The sequence below is a fragment of the Myodes glareolus genome, chromosome 17, assembly GCF_982192425.1.
Source record: "Myodes glareolus chromosome 17, mMyoGla1.1, whole genome shotgun sequence".
Classification (NCBI taxonomy): Eukaryota; Metazoa; Chordata; class Mammalia; order Rodentia; family Cricetidae; genus Myodes; species Myodes glareolus.
In genome coordinates this window covers 61825760-61848749 of record NC_142042.1, presented here as the reverse complement: position 1 = coordinate 61848749, position 22990 = coordinate 61825760, and the positions used below count along the sequence as shown (strand labels likewise).

Below are 22990 nucleotides of genomic sequence, written 5' to 3'. Positions count from 1 at the left end.
AAAGTAAAACTTGGTTTTTGTATTTTTGGAAGATGGCTCAGTGGTTGAGAGTACTTGCTCCTCTCTTCGGGAACCTGGGTTCATTGCCCAAAGCCTATTCTTCTGATTTCTAAGAGTACCAGCCACACACAGTTGTGGGAAGCAGAGGTGGGGTCCTCTGGGTAGCCTGATGAAGGACCAGCAGTTTAGCAACACCCACAAACCTGAACGCCAGGACTGGCCACTCCAAAAATAGAACTTAATTTTATTTCTAAATGAGACATAAATTGTTTTCAAAGCTACCCACTGCCTCAGTTAGATTAGAAGTATCTAAGTAAAGTAAGATGGTGACATAAGACTGGACATCTAGTTACGGGGGAGGGACAAAGCAGGGAGGACCATTCGAGAACAGCTTCGGATACATGGGGAGAATAAGTCTCAAAAATAAAAGTACTGGGGTAGGTGAGATGGCCCCTGTTAACGAGCCTGTCAACCAAGCTAGATTCCTGGGATCCACACGGTGGAAGGGGAGAACTGGCTTCAAGTTAGCCTTTGATTCCCACGCGCGCTGCGGTCTGCATGCCTGCATCTTGTCCTCTGGCCCCTGTGTGTACACCAGGGCACACACACGCAATACTAATACTAAAAATTATAACAAAATCTAAAGCCAGAAAAACCACAAAACCAGAGCAAATGGTGTCTGGAAACACCGTGGCCTCCCGAGGAGTGGCGCATGTCAGGAAGGCTCTACACCTTCAACGGCCTAAGCACATGCTGGGAACAGCGCGCCCTTCGCTGCCCGCGAGCAGGGCTCCCGGCAGGCCTTGCGCAGGGCTCCTGGCAGGCCTCGCGCAGTTTTTGGCGGGAAGCGCGATCTCGCCTGAAGGTCAAAGGGTGCGCCACGTGCCTACGGCAGTTGAGGCGCATGCGCAGAGCCCACATGCTGAAGCTGAAGCGACTGTCGTGCACCGTGCCTCATCGTCGCTGTCGCCCGGTCTCTCAGGCTTTGCGTAATATATGTTTACTTTGGGCTCGGGTCTCTTAGCTTTTCCATCCCTTCGTCTCCTCCTCGCGGCCCCTCGCCCTCCCAGGGTCCCTGTGGTCGAGAGGCTGTGTGTGCGTGTGTCCCCGAGGTTCCTGAGGGGCGACGGTGGCCGGCGCCATAGTGCTGACCGTTCGCTTATTCTTTGCCGACGGCTGGTTGAATTGTGTTAACAGATGAGCTGGGACCAGAGTGCAAGGAAATTTAAGGCTGTTTTCTAAGACAGTTGAGACTTCAGAATCAGCCATTAAAAGAATTTAATGGGCAGGAGGGGTTTAGGCCACTGTAGTCTACGCAGCGAGCTGCAGGCTAGCCAGAAACCGTGTCTCAAAATATAAATAAAAGTAAAATTTTAGAATAAATGATGCATGATGGCATTGGGGAGGTGGAGGCAGGAGGGTCAGAAACTCAAGGTTAAGCCCAGGGAGGCAAAGGCTAGTGTGTCTGTGAGTTCGAGGCCAGTCTGGTCTACGTAAGAGTTCCAGGACAGCCAGAGCTACACAGATAGACTATTTTTGTTTTTGTTTTTTTTTTTTTAAAAAAAGGTTCAATATCTTTCTCTGCTAGCTAGAGGAGTCTAGCCTGGGCTACATGAAAGTCTGTCTCAAAAAAAAGGATTTTTTAAAAATACTTCTGAAAAAAATATTTGTTGCCTTAAAAATGTTTATGTTACATTTTATGAGGGGAATGGCATGCGTCGTGCTATGGAGCGCGGTGTAAAGTCCAAGGACTTGTGGGAATCTCTTTTCTCCTATCTTGTTGGTCCTCCAAGCTTGGGTCATCAGGATAGAGGCAAGCTCCATTAACAGCTGAGCATCTTGTGTCCTCCCTGTTTGCCGTTTTATAGCTCCAGAGTAGACAATGTATACCGAGCTCTGATAAACGAATCACCTGATTTAAATAGTTTTGATATATTTTTTAAATTATCAGGCAAAACCCCCACCCCCAAAAAACCCCAGGGTCTCAGGTAGCCTTGATTGGTCTGCAACTTGCTAACTAGCCAAGGATAAACATGTACAGCCTCCCAAGTGTTAGAATTATAGAAATATACTATAATCCTGGGGCTATACACTGTCATTTTTAAGATTCTATTTTAAGTAAATTTCTGAAATTTATTTAGATAAAAATCTCATGTAGTAGAGTACTAGAGGTAAAAATTAAAGCTGAAATTAAAATTTGTATTTGTGTTACATGGTTGAAGAAAACATTTTCTTGGAAGATGGCCACTATGCAGTTGCGGAGAACAACAACTTCCATGGTATGATTTCTTATGACTTAAAATGTATTAATTTAGCTGAATCACTTAATTCTTTCCTTTTTTTTTAAATTTAGACAGGGTTTTCTTGAGTAGCCCCAGCTATTCTAGGACTAGCTCTGTAGACCAGGTTGACCTCAGATTCACAGCAATCCTCCTGCCCCTGCCTCCGGAGTGCTGGGATTAAAAGCGTGCATCACCATGGCCTGCTTTAGCTGAGTTTCTTGTTTCTTGAAGCCATAAATATTTTTTTGTTTAAAAGAATTCAATATTTGAGGCTTTAATGATATCAGGACACCTTAAAAGGGAAGAAGTGGGCTGAGAGATGGCTCAGAGATTAAGAGCACTGACTGTTCTTCCAAATACATGCAGGCAGATGCTGTTTACATAATTAATAAATCTTTTTTTAAAAAAGGAAAGAAGTAATGTAGAATTCTGTTGGACATTTGGTATGTTATGGCAAGTGGTCCATTCAGTGGCATCTCCTTTTTTCCTTGGAGCTCTCACCAGCCAAACGTGACACCTGTAAAGTACAAGTAAGATTGAGTCCTGGTTGCTTCCACTCAACCATCTGTTTGAACGCTGTGCTTGTGCTTTGTTTTAGGGGATTTTTTTTCTTAAAAATGCTGTTTAGCTATTGTTTAATGAAGAGAGTGAATACTTAAAAATGTGCCACTAATGAGAGAAAAATCTACGAGAGTGCATTTCTCTTTGTTGTTGTTATTATTATTATTTAAAGATTTATTTATTATGTATACAGTGTTCTGCCTGCATGTATGCCTGTATGCCAGAAGAGGGCACCAGATCTCATGATAGATAGTTGTGAGCCATCATGTGGTTGCTGGGAATTGAACTCAGGACCTCTGGAGGAACGACTAGTGCTCTTAACTGCTGAGCCATCTCTCTATCCCCCACTATTATTATTATTATCATTTTAGACAGCATCTCACTATGTAGCCCTGGCTGGCCTGAAACTCAATGTAAACCAGACTCCACTTACAGAGATCCACTTCTTGAGAACTGGGATTAAAAATGCATATGCTACCACATCTGGCTCAAAATGCATTTCTTTTCAATTTATAATAATATACGTGTGGTTTGTCTGCATGTATGTCTGTGCACTATGCGGGTACAGTGCTGTCAGATCTCCTGGAACTAATGTTACAGACAGTTGCTAGCCACCATGTAGATGCAGGGAATCAAACCCAAGTCCTCTAGAACAGCAGCCAGGGCTCTGACTGCTGAGCCATCTCTCCAGCCCCTAAAGTGCATTTCTTTACAGAATTTATCATACTGTCCTTTGGACCCTTTGCCTGAAAAATTGAATCAAGTCTCAAATAATGTCTCTTCATTTGTATCCTGAGTACTCTAGCTCTGGCCAGTACTGTATTATTATACTTCTGTGGATGTAAAATAGATATGCCTGCTATTATATAAGCTTTGGTGATCATGCTTTGCTAGAGCTACTTTTTTTTTTTTAGAGCTACTATTTTTTTTCTTTTTTGGTTTTTCAAGACAGGATTTCTCTGCGCTTTGGAGCCTATCCTGGAACTATCTTGTAGACAAGGCTGACCTCGAACTCACAGAGATCTGCCCGCCTCTGCCTCCCTAGTGCGCCACCACCGCCTGGTTTAGAGCTACTTTTAAACGTATTACTCAGGATGTTTTCTTTGCAGATGATGATTGAGGAGATAATTTTAAAAAATATGGTGCCAGGTATCATAATTATTATTTTTCTGAAATTTTGTTTTTTACTTTTTTTTAATGGACATGCTACAATTTTCTTCAGATGACTACAGAACCTGAAGAAGTTCTTGTTGCTTTTGGTGCATAACATGCCACTATTATTTATCTTTTAATGTAAATATGGGTATGTAGATATATAGATATATATATAATTAGAATTTTTGAAAAATTTATGTGTGTTGTCAACTTAAGAGAAAAGCATCCCAGTTTACTTTGTACTATGCAAAAACTAACAAGCTGAATTGGTCTAGAATCATTGATTTTTTTTTCATTTGTACAGAGTTAAATATATAAGGTCTTACCTACATGGGCTTGATTATAGAAACTAGGAAAATATTTGCTAAATTTAAAATGTTTATCTAGCTAAGCATGGTGGCACATGCCTTTGATCCCAGTGTTTGGGAGACAAAGACAAGTGAGTTTGAGTTCATCCTGGTCTTCATAGAGGGCCAGCCAAGGTGACATAGTGAGACCCTGTCTCAGAAAACAAAGCAAAACCATCATGCTCATTCAAATTTAGTTTATATTAGATATTAATGAATGTTATTCCACTGCTTTTATGAAATTGTTTACAGCAACCCATACTAGGAAAATGTCTATAACTCAGAGACAGAGAAATTATGGTATTTGCATAGAATCTGGCATAGAATCTTAATCTGTGTTCATCCTAGTCAATGACTAAAGAATTAATATTATCTACTCTGACATTTGCATTTTCAGTTAATCTCAAGGATTCTTTTCAAAACAAGGTTTTTCTGTATAACAGCCTGGGCTGCTCTGTGGAGAACAGGCTAGCTGCCTCTGCCTCCCAACTGCTGGTATTAAAGGCATATGCCACCACGCCTATCAAATCTCAAGGATTCTTAAGACTGTAAAGTATTTTGCTTTATTTTTGGTGTACTTCCCTGAACACATCTTAAAAGCTGCAGCGACTTTCTAGGGATGATGATGATTTTGGAGGATTATTTGGGAAACCGCTGTACTTAACCAAAACTAGATTCTGCTGTAGAAACTAACTTGATTCAGGAAATACCAGGCTAGTTTAAAGATAAACAATTATATCTTTATTTATTATAAGGAGAAAACTCACAAAACTGGAATGAGAAGTCCAAGCCCAGCTGTGCGGCGAGGGAACCACAGAGAGAGTTCACCTGGGCACTTTCTGGGACCTGTTTTTCCTCCAGGTCCCAGAAAGCCACATCCTAACTTAGTCCCATCTCTTAAAGATAATTGGTTAACAAGGCTTCCCCATCACTCTGCTTTTAAGCTTAGGGAAACTTTGTTTTCAACAAATGTGACTTACGATGCTTTAATTTCTCTTGAATTTTAGAGTGCATTGGTATTTCCCAGTAAGATAGCAACTGAGCATCAGTCTTTGATGTTTGTGAAGAGGCTCCTAGCAGTTTCCGTATCCTGCATCACCTATTTGAGAGGAATATTTCCAGAACGTGCTTATGGGACAAGATACCTGGATGGTAATTTATAATATTTAAGAACTTCTTTGTTTTTTACTTAGAGAATGTGATTTTGATAGTAATTTTATTGATGTAATTCACATAACCTGATAATTCACCAACGTGTGTATTTCAATAATTAAGTGCTCACAGCAGTATGCAATTACCACCATAATTTTAGAGCATTTCACCACTCCCCAAAAGAAATACATCCACAATAAATCATTCTCCTCTCAATCTTCCTAGTTATAGTTATAGTTTCAGTTTGGTACCTATTCTGGATATTTTCATAAAGGGACTCGAACAGTATGTTCTTTCTGACTAACTCATTTAAATCCACCATAATGCTGTAACATGGATTAATAATTGATTACTTTTCAGTGCTGAATAATATTTCATTGTTGTGGCTGGGCAGTGGTGGTGCATGCCTTTAATCCCAGCACTCGGGAGGCAGAAGCAGGCAGATCTCTGTAAGTTCGAGTTGTAGTGCTGATCTACAAGCACTAGTTCCAGGACAGCCAGGACTACTACACAGAGAAACCCTGTCTCGGAAAAAACAAACATACAAACAAACACTGGGCTATGTCTCTAGCCTTCAAATGTTTTTTTAGGGATGTTAAATACTTTTTGAAGCCACTTAATTGTAATTCCCTCCTCAATTTTGCAAGTATAGCTTCACCTGACATCAGACCTTTAATAATTCAAACAGATCTAAAAACCCTGTTCCTTAAAACTTTTATAGTGGCACCATATAGAGTTTATGCAATTTTAAAGAAGCAAAATATAGCCAGGTGTGGTGCCACACATCTATTGTTCCAGCATTTGGAAGGTAGGGTCTGAAGAATCAAGAGTTCGGGTTCATCCTCAGCTTCATAGCAAGTTGCAGGCCTGCCCTGAGATACTTGAAATCCTATGTCAAAAAAATGAAACTCATAAGCTGAGTATGGTGGCTCATGACCTTAGTCTCAGTACTTGGGAGGCTGAGGTAGGTGAATCTCTTGAGTTTGAAGTCAACCTGTTCTACATAGAGAGTTCCAGAACAGCCAGAGCTACAAAATAAAACAATGACAACAAAATTTTTTTTCCAAAAGAAGCAAAACACATTCAGTTTATACTACAGTAATTTCTTTGCTGGCACATAGATGGTATGTGCATAAAATTGTGCACTAACTACATGCTGGACAATATACCAACCACCTTGTTATGCATAATATCTTGTCAATTCAAATACTAAATGTCCTACTTAGGGTTGCTATTGCTATGATTACACACCGTGACCAAAAGCAAGTTGGAGAGGAAAGGGTTTATTTAGCTTACACTTTCATACTGTAGTCCATCACTGAAGGAAGACAAATACAAAAACTCAAGCCAGGTCAGAACCTGGAGGCAGGAGCTGATGCAGAGACATGGAGGGCTTACTGGCTTGCTCCTCATGGCTTGCTCCAACTACTTTCCTATACAGCCCAGGACCACCAACCCAGGGGCGGCACCACCCACAATTACTAATTAGAAAAACATCTTACAGCCGGATCTTATGGTGTCATTTTCTCAGCTGAGGTTCCCTCCTCTCAATAACTCTAGCTTATGTCAAGTTTGACATAAAACTAGCAAACACACTACAGTCTGTAAACTGGGTGTCATCCCTGTTTATGTGGTAAAGAATTGAAGAGTGATGCTCAGTACTTTGTGTTTCTGCAGAGCGTTTATCTTTGAGAGTCAACTTTTGGCCTAGTTATAAATGTTTCAGTAGAATAAGAGTTCATAGCAAACATTCTAAGACAGTTGGGAAATTATTGTATGAAAATATATCTAAAAATTTTTATGTAGTTGTTTTGTCTGCGTGTATGTATGTGTACCATATCTGTACCTGGTGCACTTGGAGACCAGAAAGGGCATCATCAGATCCTCTGGAACTAGTTACCATGAACTGCCACTTGGGTGCTGGGACTCTAACCTAGGTGCTCTTAATACTGAGCTATTTATTCTGACTCTCACCATCCCCTTTTTTTCAGACAATCTTACTTAGGTAGTTAAGGCTGCCCTTGCACTAGATATAGCTGAGGCTGGCCTCAGGCTATGGGTTCCTACTTCCTCTACCTTCTTCTGAGGGCAGAAATTGTAGGCATGGACCACTACACCCAGTTTACTTGGAGGTCAGGATTCAGCCTAGGACTTTGTGAATGTTAGACAAGCACTTACAAACTTCTTACCAACTAAGTCACAGAAACTGGAAAAGTTTGACCCATCAACTTAAATTCTTAATCGTTATGATGGCATTTTATAATGAGTACCAATTATTTCAAAGCTGCCACTAATAATATGCATATATTGAACCAGGTGGTGGCACACACTTGTGTAATCCCAATAACTGGATAAATTAAGTCAGGGGAACTGTGAGACCAACCTGGGCTACATAGTGAGACCCTGCCTCAAAAAATAATATACCTATTATTTATAGCTAAAGAAAGTAACTGTAATTTAAAATTTACTGTTGAGGCTGACAAAATAGCTTAACTGTTAAAGGCACTTGCCATCAAACCTGATGATCTGATTTGGGTCCCCATTGCCCACATGGTAGAAGGAGAGAACCAACTCTCAAAAGTCTCTGGCTGCCACACATACGTGTTTTAACACAAGTGTGTGTAGCACGAATTCTACCTGTTCCTAATAATAAAAACTTGGAGTCAGCTCTCGGGAGGTGAAAGCTGAAGGATCAGAGAAGCAGTGCGGCCAGCCACTAGAGAGACCTTTTACTTCTCAGACGGAAGGGGTGAGCCTGTCCTCAGACTGCATCTCCAGACTCCATCTGTCTCCACCAAACCTCAGACTGCACTGAGCTCCTGTCTCCTCCCACCTTATATTCCGCTCTCTGCCCAGCCATATCACTCCTGTCTCCATCTCCCTAGTGCTGGGGATTAAAGGTGTGGGATCGTCTTTGTGTGAACTTGGTCAGACTGGATCGATTTTGTGTAGCACATGGTGGCTTTGAACTAACAGAGATCCCTCTGCCTCTGTCTCCCAAGTCCTGGGATTAAAGGTATGTGCCATCACTCCCTGACCTCTAGTGACTTACCTCTGCACTCTGATCTTCAGATTTGTTAAAGCACAAACATGATATCACTACATGTGTACCCATACACATTCACATGTAACACTAATAAATATAATTAAATCAGCTATTTATAAGCACTTATATATTTATTTCATTCATTTTTTATTTAGATCTTTGTGTCAAAATTCTAAAAGAAGATAAAAATTGTCCAGGTTCTTCACAATTAGTGAAGTGGTAAGTAAAAGAATAATGCCTAAAGGCAGAAAATCACTACTTTTTCTTTCTTTTCTTTTTTTTTTTTTTTTTTTGGTGTTTTGAGGACAGACTTTCTCTGTGTAACAGCCCTATCTGTCTGTCCTGGAACTAGCTCTGCAGACCAAACTGGCCTCTAACTCACAGAGATCCACCTGCTTCTGCCTCACACGTGCTGGGATTAAAGGCGTGCGCCACCACCATCCAGGCTTTTTTTGCTGAAGGGGGTGTGAGGACTACTTTTTGTATATTGAATACTTTTCAATGTATAACTAGATTTTAATGACTAACCTTTTAGCCCTAGGTACTATGTTTTTAGGTCTTTAAATATAAGCATTAATTTTTTTATTTCATGCTCCATATAAATAGGTTTCATTTTCCTATTATAGCTCTACAAATAGCTACTAGATATTTTATAGTTTTCTTTCTGTCCTCCCATCTCCATATTTCTGCTTCATTGTTATGGTTTTTCTTTATTTTGTTTTGTTTTGTATTTTAAGACAGGGTTTCCTCTGTGTAGCCCTGACTGTCCTGGAACTCACTCTTTAGACCAGGCTGACCTTGATCTCACAGGGATCTACCTGCCTCTGCCTCCCAAGTGCTGGGGAAAAAACTTTTATATGCATGTGCGTGAATGCATGTGTGTGCACCACGTGAGTTCAGAAGTCCAAGATGAGCAAAAGAGAATGTAACTGTAGTTACAGGCAGTTGTGAACTGCCTTATGGGTGCTGGGATCAAAACCCAGGTCCTCCAAAAGGGCAGTAAGCACTGTCAACCACCGGATCATCTCTCCAGCCCCCGTTTCATTATATTTTATTTTGTTCAGTTTTAAGCTAGTTAATAAGAAAGATGCTTTAATTTGACTATTAGTTTTATTTTGTAAAGGTAAATATAGAGATTTATGAAAAGAACTATTTTCTGAAAATGCATTAAATATAAAAGCGAATCTTTGACTTTTTTTTTAGGATGCTAGGATCCTATGATGCTTTACAGAAGAAATACGTAAGTCTTTAGCTATCTCTTCTTCCCTTCCCTAGAGCTACAACAGGAGTTGTCAAGTAGTAAGATGGTAATTTAAACTAACTTGATATAGATCAGTCTCAATTACTAAAAAATTGAGTATTTGAATAATTTAAAGATTTATTTTTATTTATTTGTATGCATGTGTACATGTGTGTGCTCATGTCTGATGGTGCCCATGGAGGCCAGATAAGGGTGTTAGATTTCAAGGAGCTAGAGATACAGGTGGCTGTGAACTACCCATTATGACTGCTGAGAACCAAACTCTGGTCCTAGAGAACAGCAAGCACTCATAACTGCTCTTAACTGCTGAACCATCTTTTCAGGCCCACATTTGAATTTTTTTTTTCTTGAGACAAGATCTCACTACATAGTTCTGACTGGCCTTGAACTCACAAGAGATCAATCTCTCTTTGCCTCCTTGACTGCTAATATTAAAGACGTGGGTCACCATACCTGGCTGCATTTGAATATTTTAAAATCTAGTCTTTAATTCATTTAAACTAATGCAATGAATACTAAACAATTTTTTGCAAAGCTAGGTTTAACAAATTAACACTCATTTATTAGCATTAATTGCACATATTAACTTAGAAAAATGGACTTAAATGTTTTAAAATATTGTATTAGTTTTGCATGTATTCTATATCCATGGTTATACTAGTATTTTAATAATTTGTTCTGGTTTTATTTTTTTAAATATTTATTTATTTATTTATTATGTATACAATATTCTGTCTACATGTATGCCTGCAGGCCAGAATAGGGCACCAGACCTCATTACAGATGGCTGTGAGCCACCATGTGGTTGCTGGGAATTGAACTCAGGACCTTTGGAAGAGCAGGCAATGCTCTTAACCGCTGAGCCATCTCTCCAGCCCCCCTGGTTTTAATTTTTTGAGACAGAAAAAAAAGAAAGAGGAAAAGAAATACTTTTGTACACTCTTAATCCTAGCACTCTGGAGGCAGTATTAGGCAGATATCTGTGAGTTCAAGGCCTGTCAGGGATACACTGTGAGACCCTCTCGCACTTGATAATAATAATAATTATTACTTATTGCTAACCATGATGGTACATGCCTACAAACCTAGAACATGGAAGGTAGAGACAAGAAGATCAGGAATTCATGGCTATTTTCTATCATGTAATTATTACCAGTATGGGATATAGTAGTATTTACTTCTCTTACCGACTGTTTTGCTAACCATTGCTAGCTTATCAACGTTCCTATGTGCCAGAATGTATATGGTGTTTCACTTTTATTGTTTTAATGGAAAAGCTAGGGACTAGGGATAAAAATTCACCTCCAAAATTCTGCTAGAACTGGACTTCTCTGTACATATTATTTTAAATGATACTATATAAAAAGACTTGTAGTCTATTGTAAAATCTTTTTTTTTAAAAAAATATTTATTTATTTATTATGTATACAATATGCTGTTTGTGTGTATGCCTGCAGGCCAGAAGAGGGCACCAGACCTCATTACAGATGGTTGTGAGCCACCATGTGGTTGCTGGGAATTGAACTCAGGACCTTTGGAAGAGCAGGCGATACTCTTAACCTCTGAGCCATCTCTCCAGCCCCCTATTGTAAAATCCTAATTAAAATTTCATTATTGTGGGGCAGTGGTAGCATAGCACCAGGGAGGCAGAGGCAGGCAGATCTCTAAGTCTGAGACCAGCCTGGTGTAGAGAATGAGTTCCAGGACAGCCAGGGCTACACAGAGAAAAACTGTCTTTAAAAAAAAAAATCCCGCTTCGTCTTCTTCCGGAAAACACCAATGGTGGATGACGCCGGTGCGGCGGGAGGGCCCGGAGGACCATTAGGAGGCCGTGGCGGCTTCTGCGGAGGATTCGGTAGTGGTCTGAGGGGCTGTGGGCTGTGGTCTGGGCTGTGGTCGAGGCCGTGGCCCGTGGCGGAGGCCGAGGCCGCGGGGCTCGCGGAGGTAAAGCGGAAGACAAGGAGTGGATTCCCGTCACCAAACTGGGCCGCCTGGTTAAGGACATGAAAATCAAGTCCCTAGAGGAGATCTACCTGTTCTCCCTGCCCATTAAGGAGTCGGAGATCATTGACTTTTTCCTGGGAGCATCCTTAAAGGATGAGGTTCTGAAGATCATGCTCGTGCAGAAGCAGACTAGGGCAGGCCAGCGGACCAGGTTCAAGTCTTTCATCGCTATTGGGGACTACAATGGTCATGTAGGTCTCGGTGTTAAGTGCTCCAAGGAGGTAGCCACTGCCATCCGAGGGGCCATCATCTTGGCCAAGCTTTCCATTGTCCCTGTGCAGAGAGGCTACTGGGGGAACAAGATTGGCAAGCCCCACACTGTGCCTTGCAAAGTGACAGGCCGCTGTGGTTCTGTGCTGGTGAGTCTCATTCCTGCCCCCAGAGGCACTGGCATAGTCTCCGCTCCTGTGCCCAAGAAGCTACTGATGATGGCTGGCATTGATGACTGCTACACATCAGCCAGGGGCTGCACTGCCACCCTGGGCAACTTTGCCAAGGCCACCTTTGATGCCATCTCTAAGACCTACAGCTACCTGACCCCGACCTCTGGAAAGAGACTGTATTCACCAAGTCTCCTTATCAGGAATTCACTGACCATCTTGTGAAAACCCACACCAGAGACTCTGTTCAGAGGACCCAGGCTCCAGCTGTGGCCACCACATAAGGGTTTTTATACAAGAAAAATAAAAGTGAATCACGTCTGTTAAAAAAAAAATCCCATAAATTTCACTATTTTCACATACACCATTAGTTCGTGTCCAGCCTGGGATATATAATGAGTTCAGGCTAACTCTGGCACAGAGTGAGACCCTGACTCAAAACCTGAAATGTAAATTTAACTATTTCAGAATTTGTGCCAACGTAACTTGAATTACATGGGAACATTTATTTTTCCTGTGCTTAGAACTGAATTCAGAGTCTTATACGTGTTAGATAAGTACTCTGCCACTGATATACAGCCTCAGTCCAAAGAAACTTATTTTTAGATTCTAATTAAGAAAAATTGCTGGGCAATGGTGGCACAGGCCTTTAATCCCATCATTTGGGAGGCAGCAACAAGCAGATCTCTGTGAGTTTGAGACCAGTCTGGTCTACAGAGTGAGTTCCAAGACAGCCAAGGCTACATGGAGAGACCCTGCCTCAAAAACAACAAAAAGAAATAAATTTTTACCAATAGTATGAAATGCCATTATAATTTTTAGAGAAGCTATAAGGCATTAGAACAACTTTAATTATTTCTTTTTTGAGTCAGGGTTTCACTTTGTAGCTCTGACAGCCTGGAACTCACTATAGAGACCAGGATGGTCTCAAACTCAGTGTTCTGCCTTCTTCTGTCTCTTGAGTGCTGGGATTAAAGTGTGTGCCAGCACACCTTCTAACTAGCAATAATGTTCTATTTGATTAAGTCAGTGAAATAAAATGCTGACGTGAATCTTAGCCATGAGAAAGCCAAAGAAATTATTTGGGAAAATAGGCATGATTTGAAGTGTATCTTCCAGAATGGTTACTTGTTTTTAGAAATAAATGTTGAAGCCGGGCGGGTGGTGGCGCAGGTCTTTAACCCCAGCACTTGGGAGGCAGAGGCAGGTGAATCTCTATGAGTTCAAGGCCAGCCTGGTTTATATAGCAAGTTCCAGGACAGCCAAGGCTACTTAGTGAGACTGTTTCAAAAAGTGCCACAACCCACCCACTACAGACACACACACACACACACACACACACACACAAACACACACACACACACACACACAGAAGAAAGAAATGTTGATATAGAACAAAAGTTCCTCCTTGGGATGGGCAAGCACTAAAGATTGAGCTCAGGGCTCACATGTACTAAGTGTGTGCTCTACTGCTGAGCTATGCTCTAAGCCTCTGAACAAGTACAAAGATTTTTTATGATCCATCATAAAAATCCATTTTACAGAATACAATTAATTAATTTGTTCTCTTATATTTCAGCTACGGATGATCATTCTAGCTGTAAGTACTTTTAAATTGTATCTTTCAACACTGTCAAATTTTTCCTTAGTGATACTGAAACTATCAGATTATTTCATTTTATTCAATCAGATGACATACCCAGTGGGAAAAAAGAAGTTCACTTTTTTAGAATTTATTTTTATGTGCATTGATGTTTTGCCTACATGTATGTCTGTGTGAAGGTGTCAGATCCCCTAGAACTGGAGCTACATATAATTGTAAGCTGCCGTTTAAGTGCTGGGAATTGAACCCGTGTCCTCTAAAAGAACAGCCAGTGCTCCTAACCACTGAGCCTCTCTTCAGCCCTAGACAAAAAGAAGTAATTTTTTTTTTTTTTGGTTTTTCGAGACAGATTTTCTCTGTGTAGCCTTGGTTGTCCTGGAACTCAGTCCATAGACCAGGCTGACCTCGAACTCACAGAGATCCTCCTGCCTCTGCCTCCCGAGTGCTGGGATTAAATGTATGCACCACCACTGCCTGGCTACAAGTAAACTTCTTATTAGAAGGGTCATTCTGTTTTTTTGTTTTGTTTCATTGAACAACTCAAGACTTTAATGTCCAGTTTTGTTCTTTCTGAATGCTTAGCCTCATTTAATTATAATGCATTTTTCATAGGTATACACCAACCCAGAAAATCCTCAGGTAAGTGTGCTTGAGTTAGAAGTTTTAGAAATGAAATGCTTCTGATATCCAACCACAAATTCTTTTAATAATTAATGATTCTTGGTTTTATTTGTTTTTCTTTCTTTCTTCCTTTTTTTTGAGACAATTTTTTTCTTTTTTGCTCTTAGACACTTTCTTTTAATTGATATTGAGCTCTACATTTTTCTCTGCTCCCCTCCATGCCTCTCCCCTCCCCTATTCAGCCCTCCTCTAAGGTCCCCATGCTCCCAATTTACTCAGGAGATCTTATCTTTTTCTACTTTCTACTTCCCATGTAGATTAGATCTATGTAAGTCTCTCTTAGTGTCCTTATTGTTGTCTAAATTCTCTGGGATTGTAGTTTGTAGGCTGACTTTCTTTACTTTATGTTTAAAAACCACCTATGAGTGAGTACTTGTGATAATCGTCTTTCTGTGTCTGGGTTACCTCACTCAAAATAATGTTTTCTAGCTGCATCTCTTTCTTTCTTTCTTTCTTTCTTTCTTTCTTTCTTTCTTTCTTTCTTTCTTCCTTCCTTCCTTCCTTCCTTCCTTCCTTCCTTCCTTCCTTCCTTTCTTTCTTTCTTTCTTTTTTTTTGCAAAATTCAAGATGTCGGGGTTTTTTTTTTGCTTTTTTTGTTTGTTTGTTTGTTTGTTTTTTTCTGTCCTCTATTGTGTAAATGTACCACATTTTCCTTATCCATTCTTAGGTTGAGGGACATTTAGGTTATTTCTAGGTTCTGGCTATGACAAACAAAGCTGCTATAAACATAGTTGAGCACATGTCCTTGTTTCACCACTTAACATCCTTTGGATATATACCCAAAAGTGGTATTACTGGGTCTGAGGAAGGTTGTTTCCTAGTTTTCTGAGAAATCACCATACTGACATCCAAAGGGGCTGAACCAGCTTGCATTCCCACCAGCAACGCAGAAGTGTTCCCTTTTCCCCCACAACCTCTTCAACATAAGTTGTCATCAGTGTTTTTGATCTTGGCCATTCTTAAAGGTGTAAGATGGAATCTCAGAGTTGTTTTGATTTGTATTTCTCTGATGACTAAGGATGTTGAACATTTCCTTAAGTGTCTTTCAGCCATTTTAGAGTCCTCTGTTGAGAGTTCTCTGTTTAGGTCTGTACTTCATTTTTTTTATTGGATTATGTGATCTTTTGGTGTCCAATTTCTTGAGTTCTTTGTATATTTTGGAGATCAGACCTCTGTCTGATGTGGGGTTAGTGAAGATTTTTTCCCATTCTGTAGGCTGTCGTTTTGTCTTGTTGACCGTGTCCTTTGCTTTCCAGAAGCTTCTCAGTTTCAGGAGGTCCCATTTATTAATTGTTTCTCTCAGTGTCTGTGCTCTTGAGGTTATATTTAGGAAGTGGTTCACTGTGCCAATGCGTTCAAGTGTACTTCCCACTTTCTCTTCTATAAGGTTCAGTGTGGCCTTATGTTGAGGTCTTTGATTCATTTGGACTTGAGCTTTGTGCATGGTGATAGATATGGGTCTATTTTCATTCTTCTACATGTTGATATCCAGTTATGCTAGCACCACTTGTTAAATATGCTTTCTTTTTTCCATTTTATGTTTTTTGCTTCTTTGTCAAAAATCAGGTGTTTGAACATGTGTGAATTGATATCTGGGTCTTCTATTCAGTTCCATTGGTCCTCCTGTCTGGTTTTTTTTTTTTGCCACTACCAGGCTGTTTTCAGTACTGTAGCTCTGTAGTAGAGTTTGAAGTCAGGGATTGTGATGCCTCTAGAAGTTCTTTTATTGTACAGGATTGTTTTGGCTATTCTGGGCTTTTTGCTTTTCTATATGAAGTTGAGTTCCGTTCTTTCGAGGTTTTTGAAGAATTTTGCTGGGATTTTGATGGGCATTGGTTGAATCTGTAGATTGTTTTTGGTAAGATTGCCTTGAGACAGTTTCTTTGTGTAGCTCTGGCTGTCCTGGAACCCATTCCGTAGACCTGTAGATTGTCCTTGAACTCACAGAACAAAAAAAGAGAATCTCTCTTGCCTCTGCCTTCCAAATTCTGGGATTAAAGGTGTGCACCACAACTGCCCAGCATTCTTTTGTATTTTAATCAATATACTTCCATATCTTTTTCATGTTTGAACCTTGTAAAACTTCTGAGGTGAGGTATGGTTTGTGTTGTTATATTTTAAGAGAGAAATATATTCACTACGAGAGATGTTTGTAGCTGATTTTAGCCCATGAGCCTAATAAACTATTAATAATAACCTATGTTGCGTGACTTCTGACTCCATACAATATTCTTTACTGTTGAGACAAGGTCTCCCTGTGTAATCTAGGATGGCTCCAAACTTGCTTCCTAGCTGAAGATGACCTTGAACTTCTGTTCCTCAGACCTCCTGAGTGCTGGGATTTACAGACTTGTGCTACCAAGCCAGATTTCCTGTATCAAAGCAAGCCCTCTATCACTGAACTACATACAACCTCAGCACCTTCCCCATCTTTTGTTTTTTTCGAAGCAGGGTTTCTCTGTCCTGGAACCAGCTATGTAGACTAGACTGGCCTTGAACTCCAGGAGAACTGCCTCCCAAGTGCTGGGATTAAACACCTGTGCCACCCTTCCTTCCCATCTTTATTAAATACGTTTTCCTTAGTGCAGACTGGCCTGAAACCCAGTATAAAGTCCACACTGCCCATGAACTCACAGTGATACTACTGCCTCTACCTTCTGGGGTTACTCAGTTTTGGGGAGTTTATTTGTATTATTTTCATTTTATTCTTTTACTCGGGTTGAACCTAGGCCCAGAACATGCTAGGCAAGCTCTCTTCCACAAACCACACCCCCAGTCTTCAGAAGGTCCTGTGTGCGTATTCTATAATAGGCTTTATTCTTTGGGGCTTTATGGACATTATCCCTCATTTATTCGCCATAAACTCATTAGAGTTATCATAAGCACTTTACAGATTAGGAATGTGTGTTTTGTATATCTGTGGTACATATACACACAGGTTGTGTATACATGTGTGTCCTCTTTGTCATTCTCCTTATTCTGTTGAGATAGGTTATTTCTCTGAACCTGGAGCTAGGCCCTTGGCCAGCAAGCCCCAGTGAACCTGCTGTCCTGCTTCCTCAGTGTTAGGACTGCCGGTTTATGCAACCACATTCAGCAGTTTTTACATGGGTTCTGGGAATTGGAATCTGTTGCTCATATTTGTGTACCAAACTCTTTTACCAGCTGAGCCATTTCTTTGGATTCAAGGTTTCTGACTTAAGTTTGAATGGCAGATAAAACAAAACCAAAATTTGAACTAGGAAAGCAGTTCACTGTATAGTGATTTTAACCATTAAAATGTAATGTTTCACTTTGACCTGAAAGCATATTTAAACTGATCAGGGCTAAGGATGTGTCTTAGTTAGTAGAAAGCTTGTCCAATTTATGCAAAGCCCTAGGTTTAAAAAAAAAAAACTAGACTGGGCAGTGGTGGTGGCACATAACTTTAATCCCAACACTTGGGAAGCAGAGGCAGGTGGATTGCAGTGAGTTCAAGGCCAGCCTGGTCTACAGTGTGGGTTCCAGGACAGCCAGGGCTGTTACACAGAGAAATCCTGTCGAAAAAGAAAAAAAAATTAGATATGGTGACATATACCTGAAATCCCAGAATTTGGGAACTTCAGTCAATAGAATCAGAAGTTCAAGGTTATCCACTACATAAAGAGATTGAGGTCAGCCTGAGATATTCAAAACTCTGTTATAAATAAATGAAATCTTTTAAAGAGAGCTTATCTCTATTCCAGAGTGTGTACTGACATGCAACGAAAGCAAAATATCACCACCCTTAGTTGAGTTCATGTGTATTCTGGAATGGGCTACAAAGCTAGTTCCAGGACATCAAAGGCTACACAAAGAAACCCTGTCTCAAAAAATAAAAATAATAGTAGTAGTAATGAAAGTAATAATAGCAAAATAAGTCCTATGTTTAGCATCTGTTTTAGTTCCTTTTCTGTTATAGAGATTTTGTAATTTATAAAGAATAAAGGTTCATTCCATTTATGATTCTGGAGGCTAGGATCTATGGTTATCAATTTATTTTTTCTAGTTGTAGAGGCTAGAAAGTCCAAGCAAAATTTAGTAATGACCTTCTTTGTCTGTCTGTCCTCTCTTTCTCTCCTCTTCTCTCTCTGTCTCTCTGTCTCTGTCTCTCTCTCTCTTTCGTATATACACACTCACAAAGTGGAAGAAAAACACAGACACCTTTTTATAAGGAATACATTTGCACAATATTTGACTCACTTCTGTGATAACTGAATTAATCTATTTAACTCATGAGGGCAGGGTCTCCTTAACTCAGTGGTTTTCAAGTTGTGGGTCAGGACCCCTTTGAAGGTTGAATTACCCTTTCTTAGGGGTTGCCTAACACATTTGGAAAAGACAGGTATTTACATCATGATTCATGATATAAGTAAAATTACAGTTATATAGTAGCAATACAAATAATTTTGTTGTTGGGGGGATCACCAAAACATGAGGAACTGTATTAAAGTGTCCAGCATTAGAAAGATTGAAAACCACTGCCTTAACCTAACTATATTTTTAAGATCACATTCCTTTCCTCTAGATAGTCAACTATAATCTAGCTGTATCAACTCAAAACAGAAACTTTTGTATTTGATTGCCCTGTGAGGTCTTTTACATCAATAAAAAAAATGCTATAGGTTTGATGGGTATCTACCCAGTGCAGTCTTTTTGCTTTTGTTTAACACTAGTTGATCAGATTGGCTTCAACTGCTTTTAATGATAAAACAAGCATCCTAGATACTGTGCAAAATCAGTGTCAAGAATTGTGACTTCGCCAGGCAGTGGTGGCACACACCTTTAATCCCAGCACTCAGGAGGCAGAGACAGGCAGATCTCTGTGACTTCAAGGCCAGTCTGGTCTACAAGAGCTAGTTCCAGGACAGGCTCTAAAGCTACAGAGAAACCCTGTCTCGAAAAACGAAAAAGAAAAAAAAAATTGTGACTTCAATTAAAACAGTCATCATTTTTTGATTCCAGAAAAAAAGTCCCACTCCTCAAATTGTTGCAATAGGAACTTAAGTTTCCCATACATAAACTTTGCAGGCAATTCAAACCATAGCCCGTACCCTCTCTGCTGAGGTGTGGTTCCTTCCCAACTTGCCTAGTGAAGCATTCCTACCATTTAGTATCTATAACAGGTATTGTAGTGAGTCAGGGACTCTCTCTCTCTCTCTCTCTTTCTCTCTCTCTCTCTCTCTCTCTCTCTCTCTCTCTCTCTCTCCAAAAGTGAACTACCAAATCCCAGACTATTAGCATCAACTATGAGAACTTAAAAGACCAATAGGAATTAACACATTGGTGTTAAAACTAGTGACTGGATGTTTAAAGTCCTGTGAAAGCAATGGCAGGCAGAACTCTGCATCAGTTATATAACTGCAATGTTTTCTATTTAAGACAATTTCAGAATGTTACCAGTTTAAGTTCAAATACACCAAAAATGGACCAATCATGGACTTTATAAGGTATTGCTCTTTAATTTTATTTTTATGTTATCAATTGCCACTTACTAATACTATTTAGCAGACTCCAAGGTTATTTCTGAAACTTCTCAAACTCCCAATTAGCAATTTGGCTTTACAAAATGGAGTAGTGGAATGTACGATCGGTGTGCCTGTGACATTTGTCAACCATTAGTTGGTACCCAGGATTAATTTGACTATTCTGGCTGCCTAGCTTGGTGCTTCCTTCCTTTATCACCTATGCAGGTGATTCCTTCCCAGTGCTTCACACTCAGTCACTCTGATAGTGAAGGATTGTTCTTCATTCAGGGTTTGTGATTTTTCTGTTAGAACTGCTAGACAAGCTCTCAAAATGGAACAGAACTTAAAATGCCACAAGACAAGATTATGTTCTAATTGTATACTATTTTAATTACAAGAAAGGGAATTGAGTGGTTAGCAATATAATTAAAATCTATCATTCATTTCTTTTAAACACTTTGAATAAAAGGCGTATTTGTTTTATTTGTATAAAATTTATATTTAGCTTATAATAATGATGTTAATACTCATACTAAATTTTTATAATAGTGACATTAAAATATTTTGTGGTAATTTTCAAACTAGTTATCTTAAGTTGTTAAAATGTGAAATAATATTAGAAGGCACAAGTTTTATTAAAGAAATTGACTTCTGATTCTTTTCTAGCAAAAATCAAAACAATAAATCTAGTACAACATCTGCTGACACCAAGAAAGCAAGTATTCTCCTAATTCGGAAGATTTATGTCCTAATGCAAAATCTAGGACCTTTACCTAATGATGTTTGTTTGACCATGAAACTTTTTTACTACGATGAAGGTACTACTTTCAGTTTATCTTATTTTAGTTTTATATTTCTAAAATTAGTTTCCACTTAATAAATATTTTGGCACCTATATTATTACAGAGTCTTTGAAATTAGAAAACTTACATTTAATATGAGTATTTGAAAAAGAAACATTGGAGACTGGGCATATGATTCAAAGGTTAAGAACATTTACTGCTCTTGCAGAGGAATAGAGTTTGATTCCCAGCACTAATTATGTCAGGTAACAGAAATGCCTGTAACTTCATGTCCAAGGGCATGGCCTTCCAAAGCATATAGACAAAGACTGACAGGCAGACACACACAAAATGAATAAAAATAAAATGAATATTGGAAAACAAAAATGTTGCCAGGTAGTAATGGCACACACCTTTAATCCCAGCATCTGGGAGGCAGAGGCAGATGGAGCTCTGGCAAAAGTCAGATTTAAAATGGATTTCTTGGGGCTGGAGAGATGGCTCAACAATTATGAGCATTGGCTGCTCTTCTAGAGGTCCTGAGTTCGATTCCCAGCAACCACATGATGGCTCACAACCATCTATAGTGGGATCTGATGCCCACTTCTGGCATAAAGTAGATAGAGCACTCATACATAAAATAAATAAATCTTTTTTAAAAATGCATTTCTCTAGTGATAGAAACATCTGTAGGAAATGTAACTTACTCATAATTAAAGAAATGAACTAGAAATGAGACTTTTTATTTACCAGATTGGCAAAACTTGTGAACCCATAATTGAGAAAGTATGTGCTCTTAAACCTTCTTCAGAGAATGCATACAGGAACAAAATTTTCAGAAGACATTCTGTCAGTATCAAAAAAAAAATTGTTGGTTTTCAACATAGTACTAAGGAGCTGGGCAGGTCGGCCAGGACATACTCAGTATGACACTGGAGTTCATACATTCTAAGTATCAGCCACTCTTTTTTTTTTTTTTAGATTTATTTATTACTATGTATACAGTGTTTTGCCTGCATGTGTGCCTGCAGACCAGAAGAGGGCATCAGATCTCATTACAGATGGTTGTGAGCCACCATGTGATTGCTGAGAAATGAACTCAGGACCTCTGAAAGAGCAACCAGTGCTCTTAACCACTGAGCCATCTCTCCAGCCCATCAGCCACTCTTGTTTTGCTCTCCTCTCCATTAGTCATGCTGAAACACCTGAGCTTGTTACACACAGAGTGGTTTAATATGGTGTAGAAGCCAGCTGAACAGATGTTTCAGGGAATTTTTTTCTTTTTGCAATAGTTGAGTTTATCTGTGGGTATTTGGCTGAATGGCCTGTCTGTATAGTTATAGACAGATTTGCTTTCTCATGCTTCCCAACACTTGCTCTGTGGCCTGTATTTTGTGAACATCCCCTGAAATATTTACCATAGGCTTAAACTGCCAAGTTTTGTTTTGTTTTTTGAGACACGGTCTCTCTGTATAGCCCAGGCAGTACTCAAAACTCTCCATGTAAACCAGACTGACCTCAGACTCACAGGGATCCTCCTGCCTTTGCCTCCCTAATGCTAAAATTAAAGACATACACTTCCACATGCCCACCATCACCATCTATGTCCTTTGTTGTTGTTGTTTGTTTTGTTTTTCAAAGCAGGGTTTCTCTGTAGCTTTTGGAGCCTGTCCTGGAACTAGCTCTTGTAGACCAGGCTGGCCTTGAACTCAGAGATCTGCCTGCTTCTGCCTCCCGAGTGCTGGGATTAAAGGCGTGAGCCACCACCGCCCGGCTCACCACCTATGTTCTTATAGACAGTTGTGTAAAGATTTAGTTGTCTGTGTTTTATTTCTAATCTGATTGTGTTTTAATTTTAAAAGTACTTTACAGCATTATTTCATAATTTTGTTGTAGAGAACAGAAAAATAAATATGCAGTGTTTCTTTCAGGTATATACAATAAATAAACACCTCATAATTGGAAAAAAGGGTTTGGCTTTGTGGTGCTGGGGCTTGGATTTATGGCTTTGTGAATGCTAGGCAAGCATTCTACTATGAAGCCATAACTCTTACCCCAATTTTTAATATTTTAAATATAAATTATATACCTAGAAAAATATTTCTAGAATAGCTTGCACAAATATTCAAAGATTATATATTTATAAGAAATTTCATTAGAGTAGTGGTTAAAATAGGAACAAAGTATAAACAAACAGAATGTCTTCCTTGGAGACTTGAGTAAGTAAATTATGTTACATCCTATTTAAAA

At 39.5% G+C, this 22990-nt stretch overlaps 1 protein-coding gene and 1 pseudogene across 3 annotated transcripts in view; both read left to right on the top strand.

Annotated features, from left to right (window-relative positions):
• Positions 1–859: 859 nt before the first annotated feature.
• Positions 860–22990, top strand: part of Hormad1 (HORMA domain containing 1) — a 34359-nt gene continuing 12228 nt past the window's right edge. The window contains exons 1-9 of one of the 3 annotated variants that reach the window (XM_048427973.2): positions 860–989; positions 2223–2279; positions 5353–5497; positions 8699–8762; positions 9747–9783; positions 13768–13788; positions 14404–14430; positions 19873–19940; positions 20625–20776. In XM_048427973.2, the coding sequence (XP_048283930.1) occupies positions 2241–2279; positions 5353–5497; positions 8699–8762; positions 9747–9783; positions 13768–13788; positions 14404–14430; positions 19873–19940; positions 20625–20776 (553 nt within the window). In that variant the 5' untranslated portion in view covers positions 860–989; positions 2223–2240. The remainder of the gene's footprint in view (positions 990–2222; positions 2280–5352; positions 5498–8698; positions 8763–9746; positions 9784–13767; positions 13789–14403; positions 14431–19872; positions 19941–20624; positions 20777–22990) is intronic. The other 2 variants (XM_048427972.2, XM_048427971.3) reach the window with 2 other exon arrangements.
• On the top strand, positions 11569–12488 carry LOC148119460 (small ribosomal subunit protein uS5 pseudogene; annotated as a pseudogene).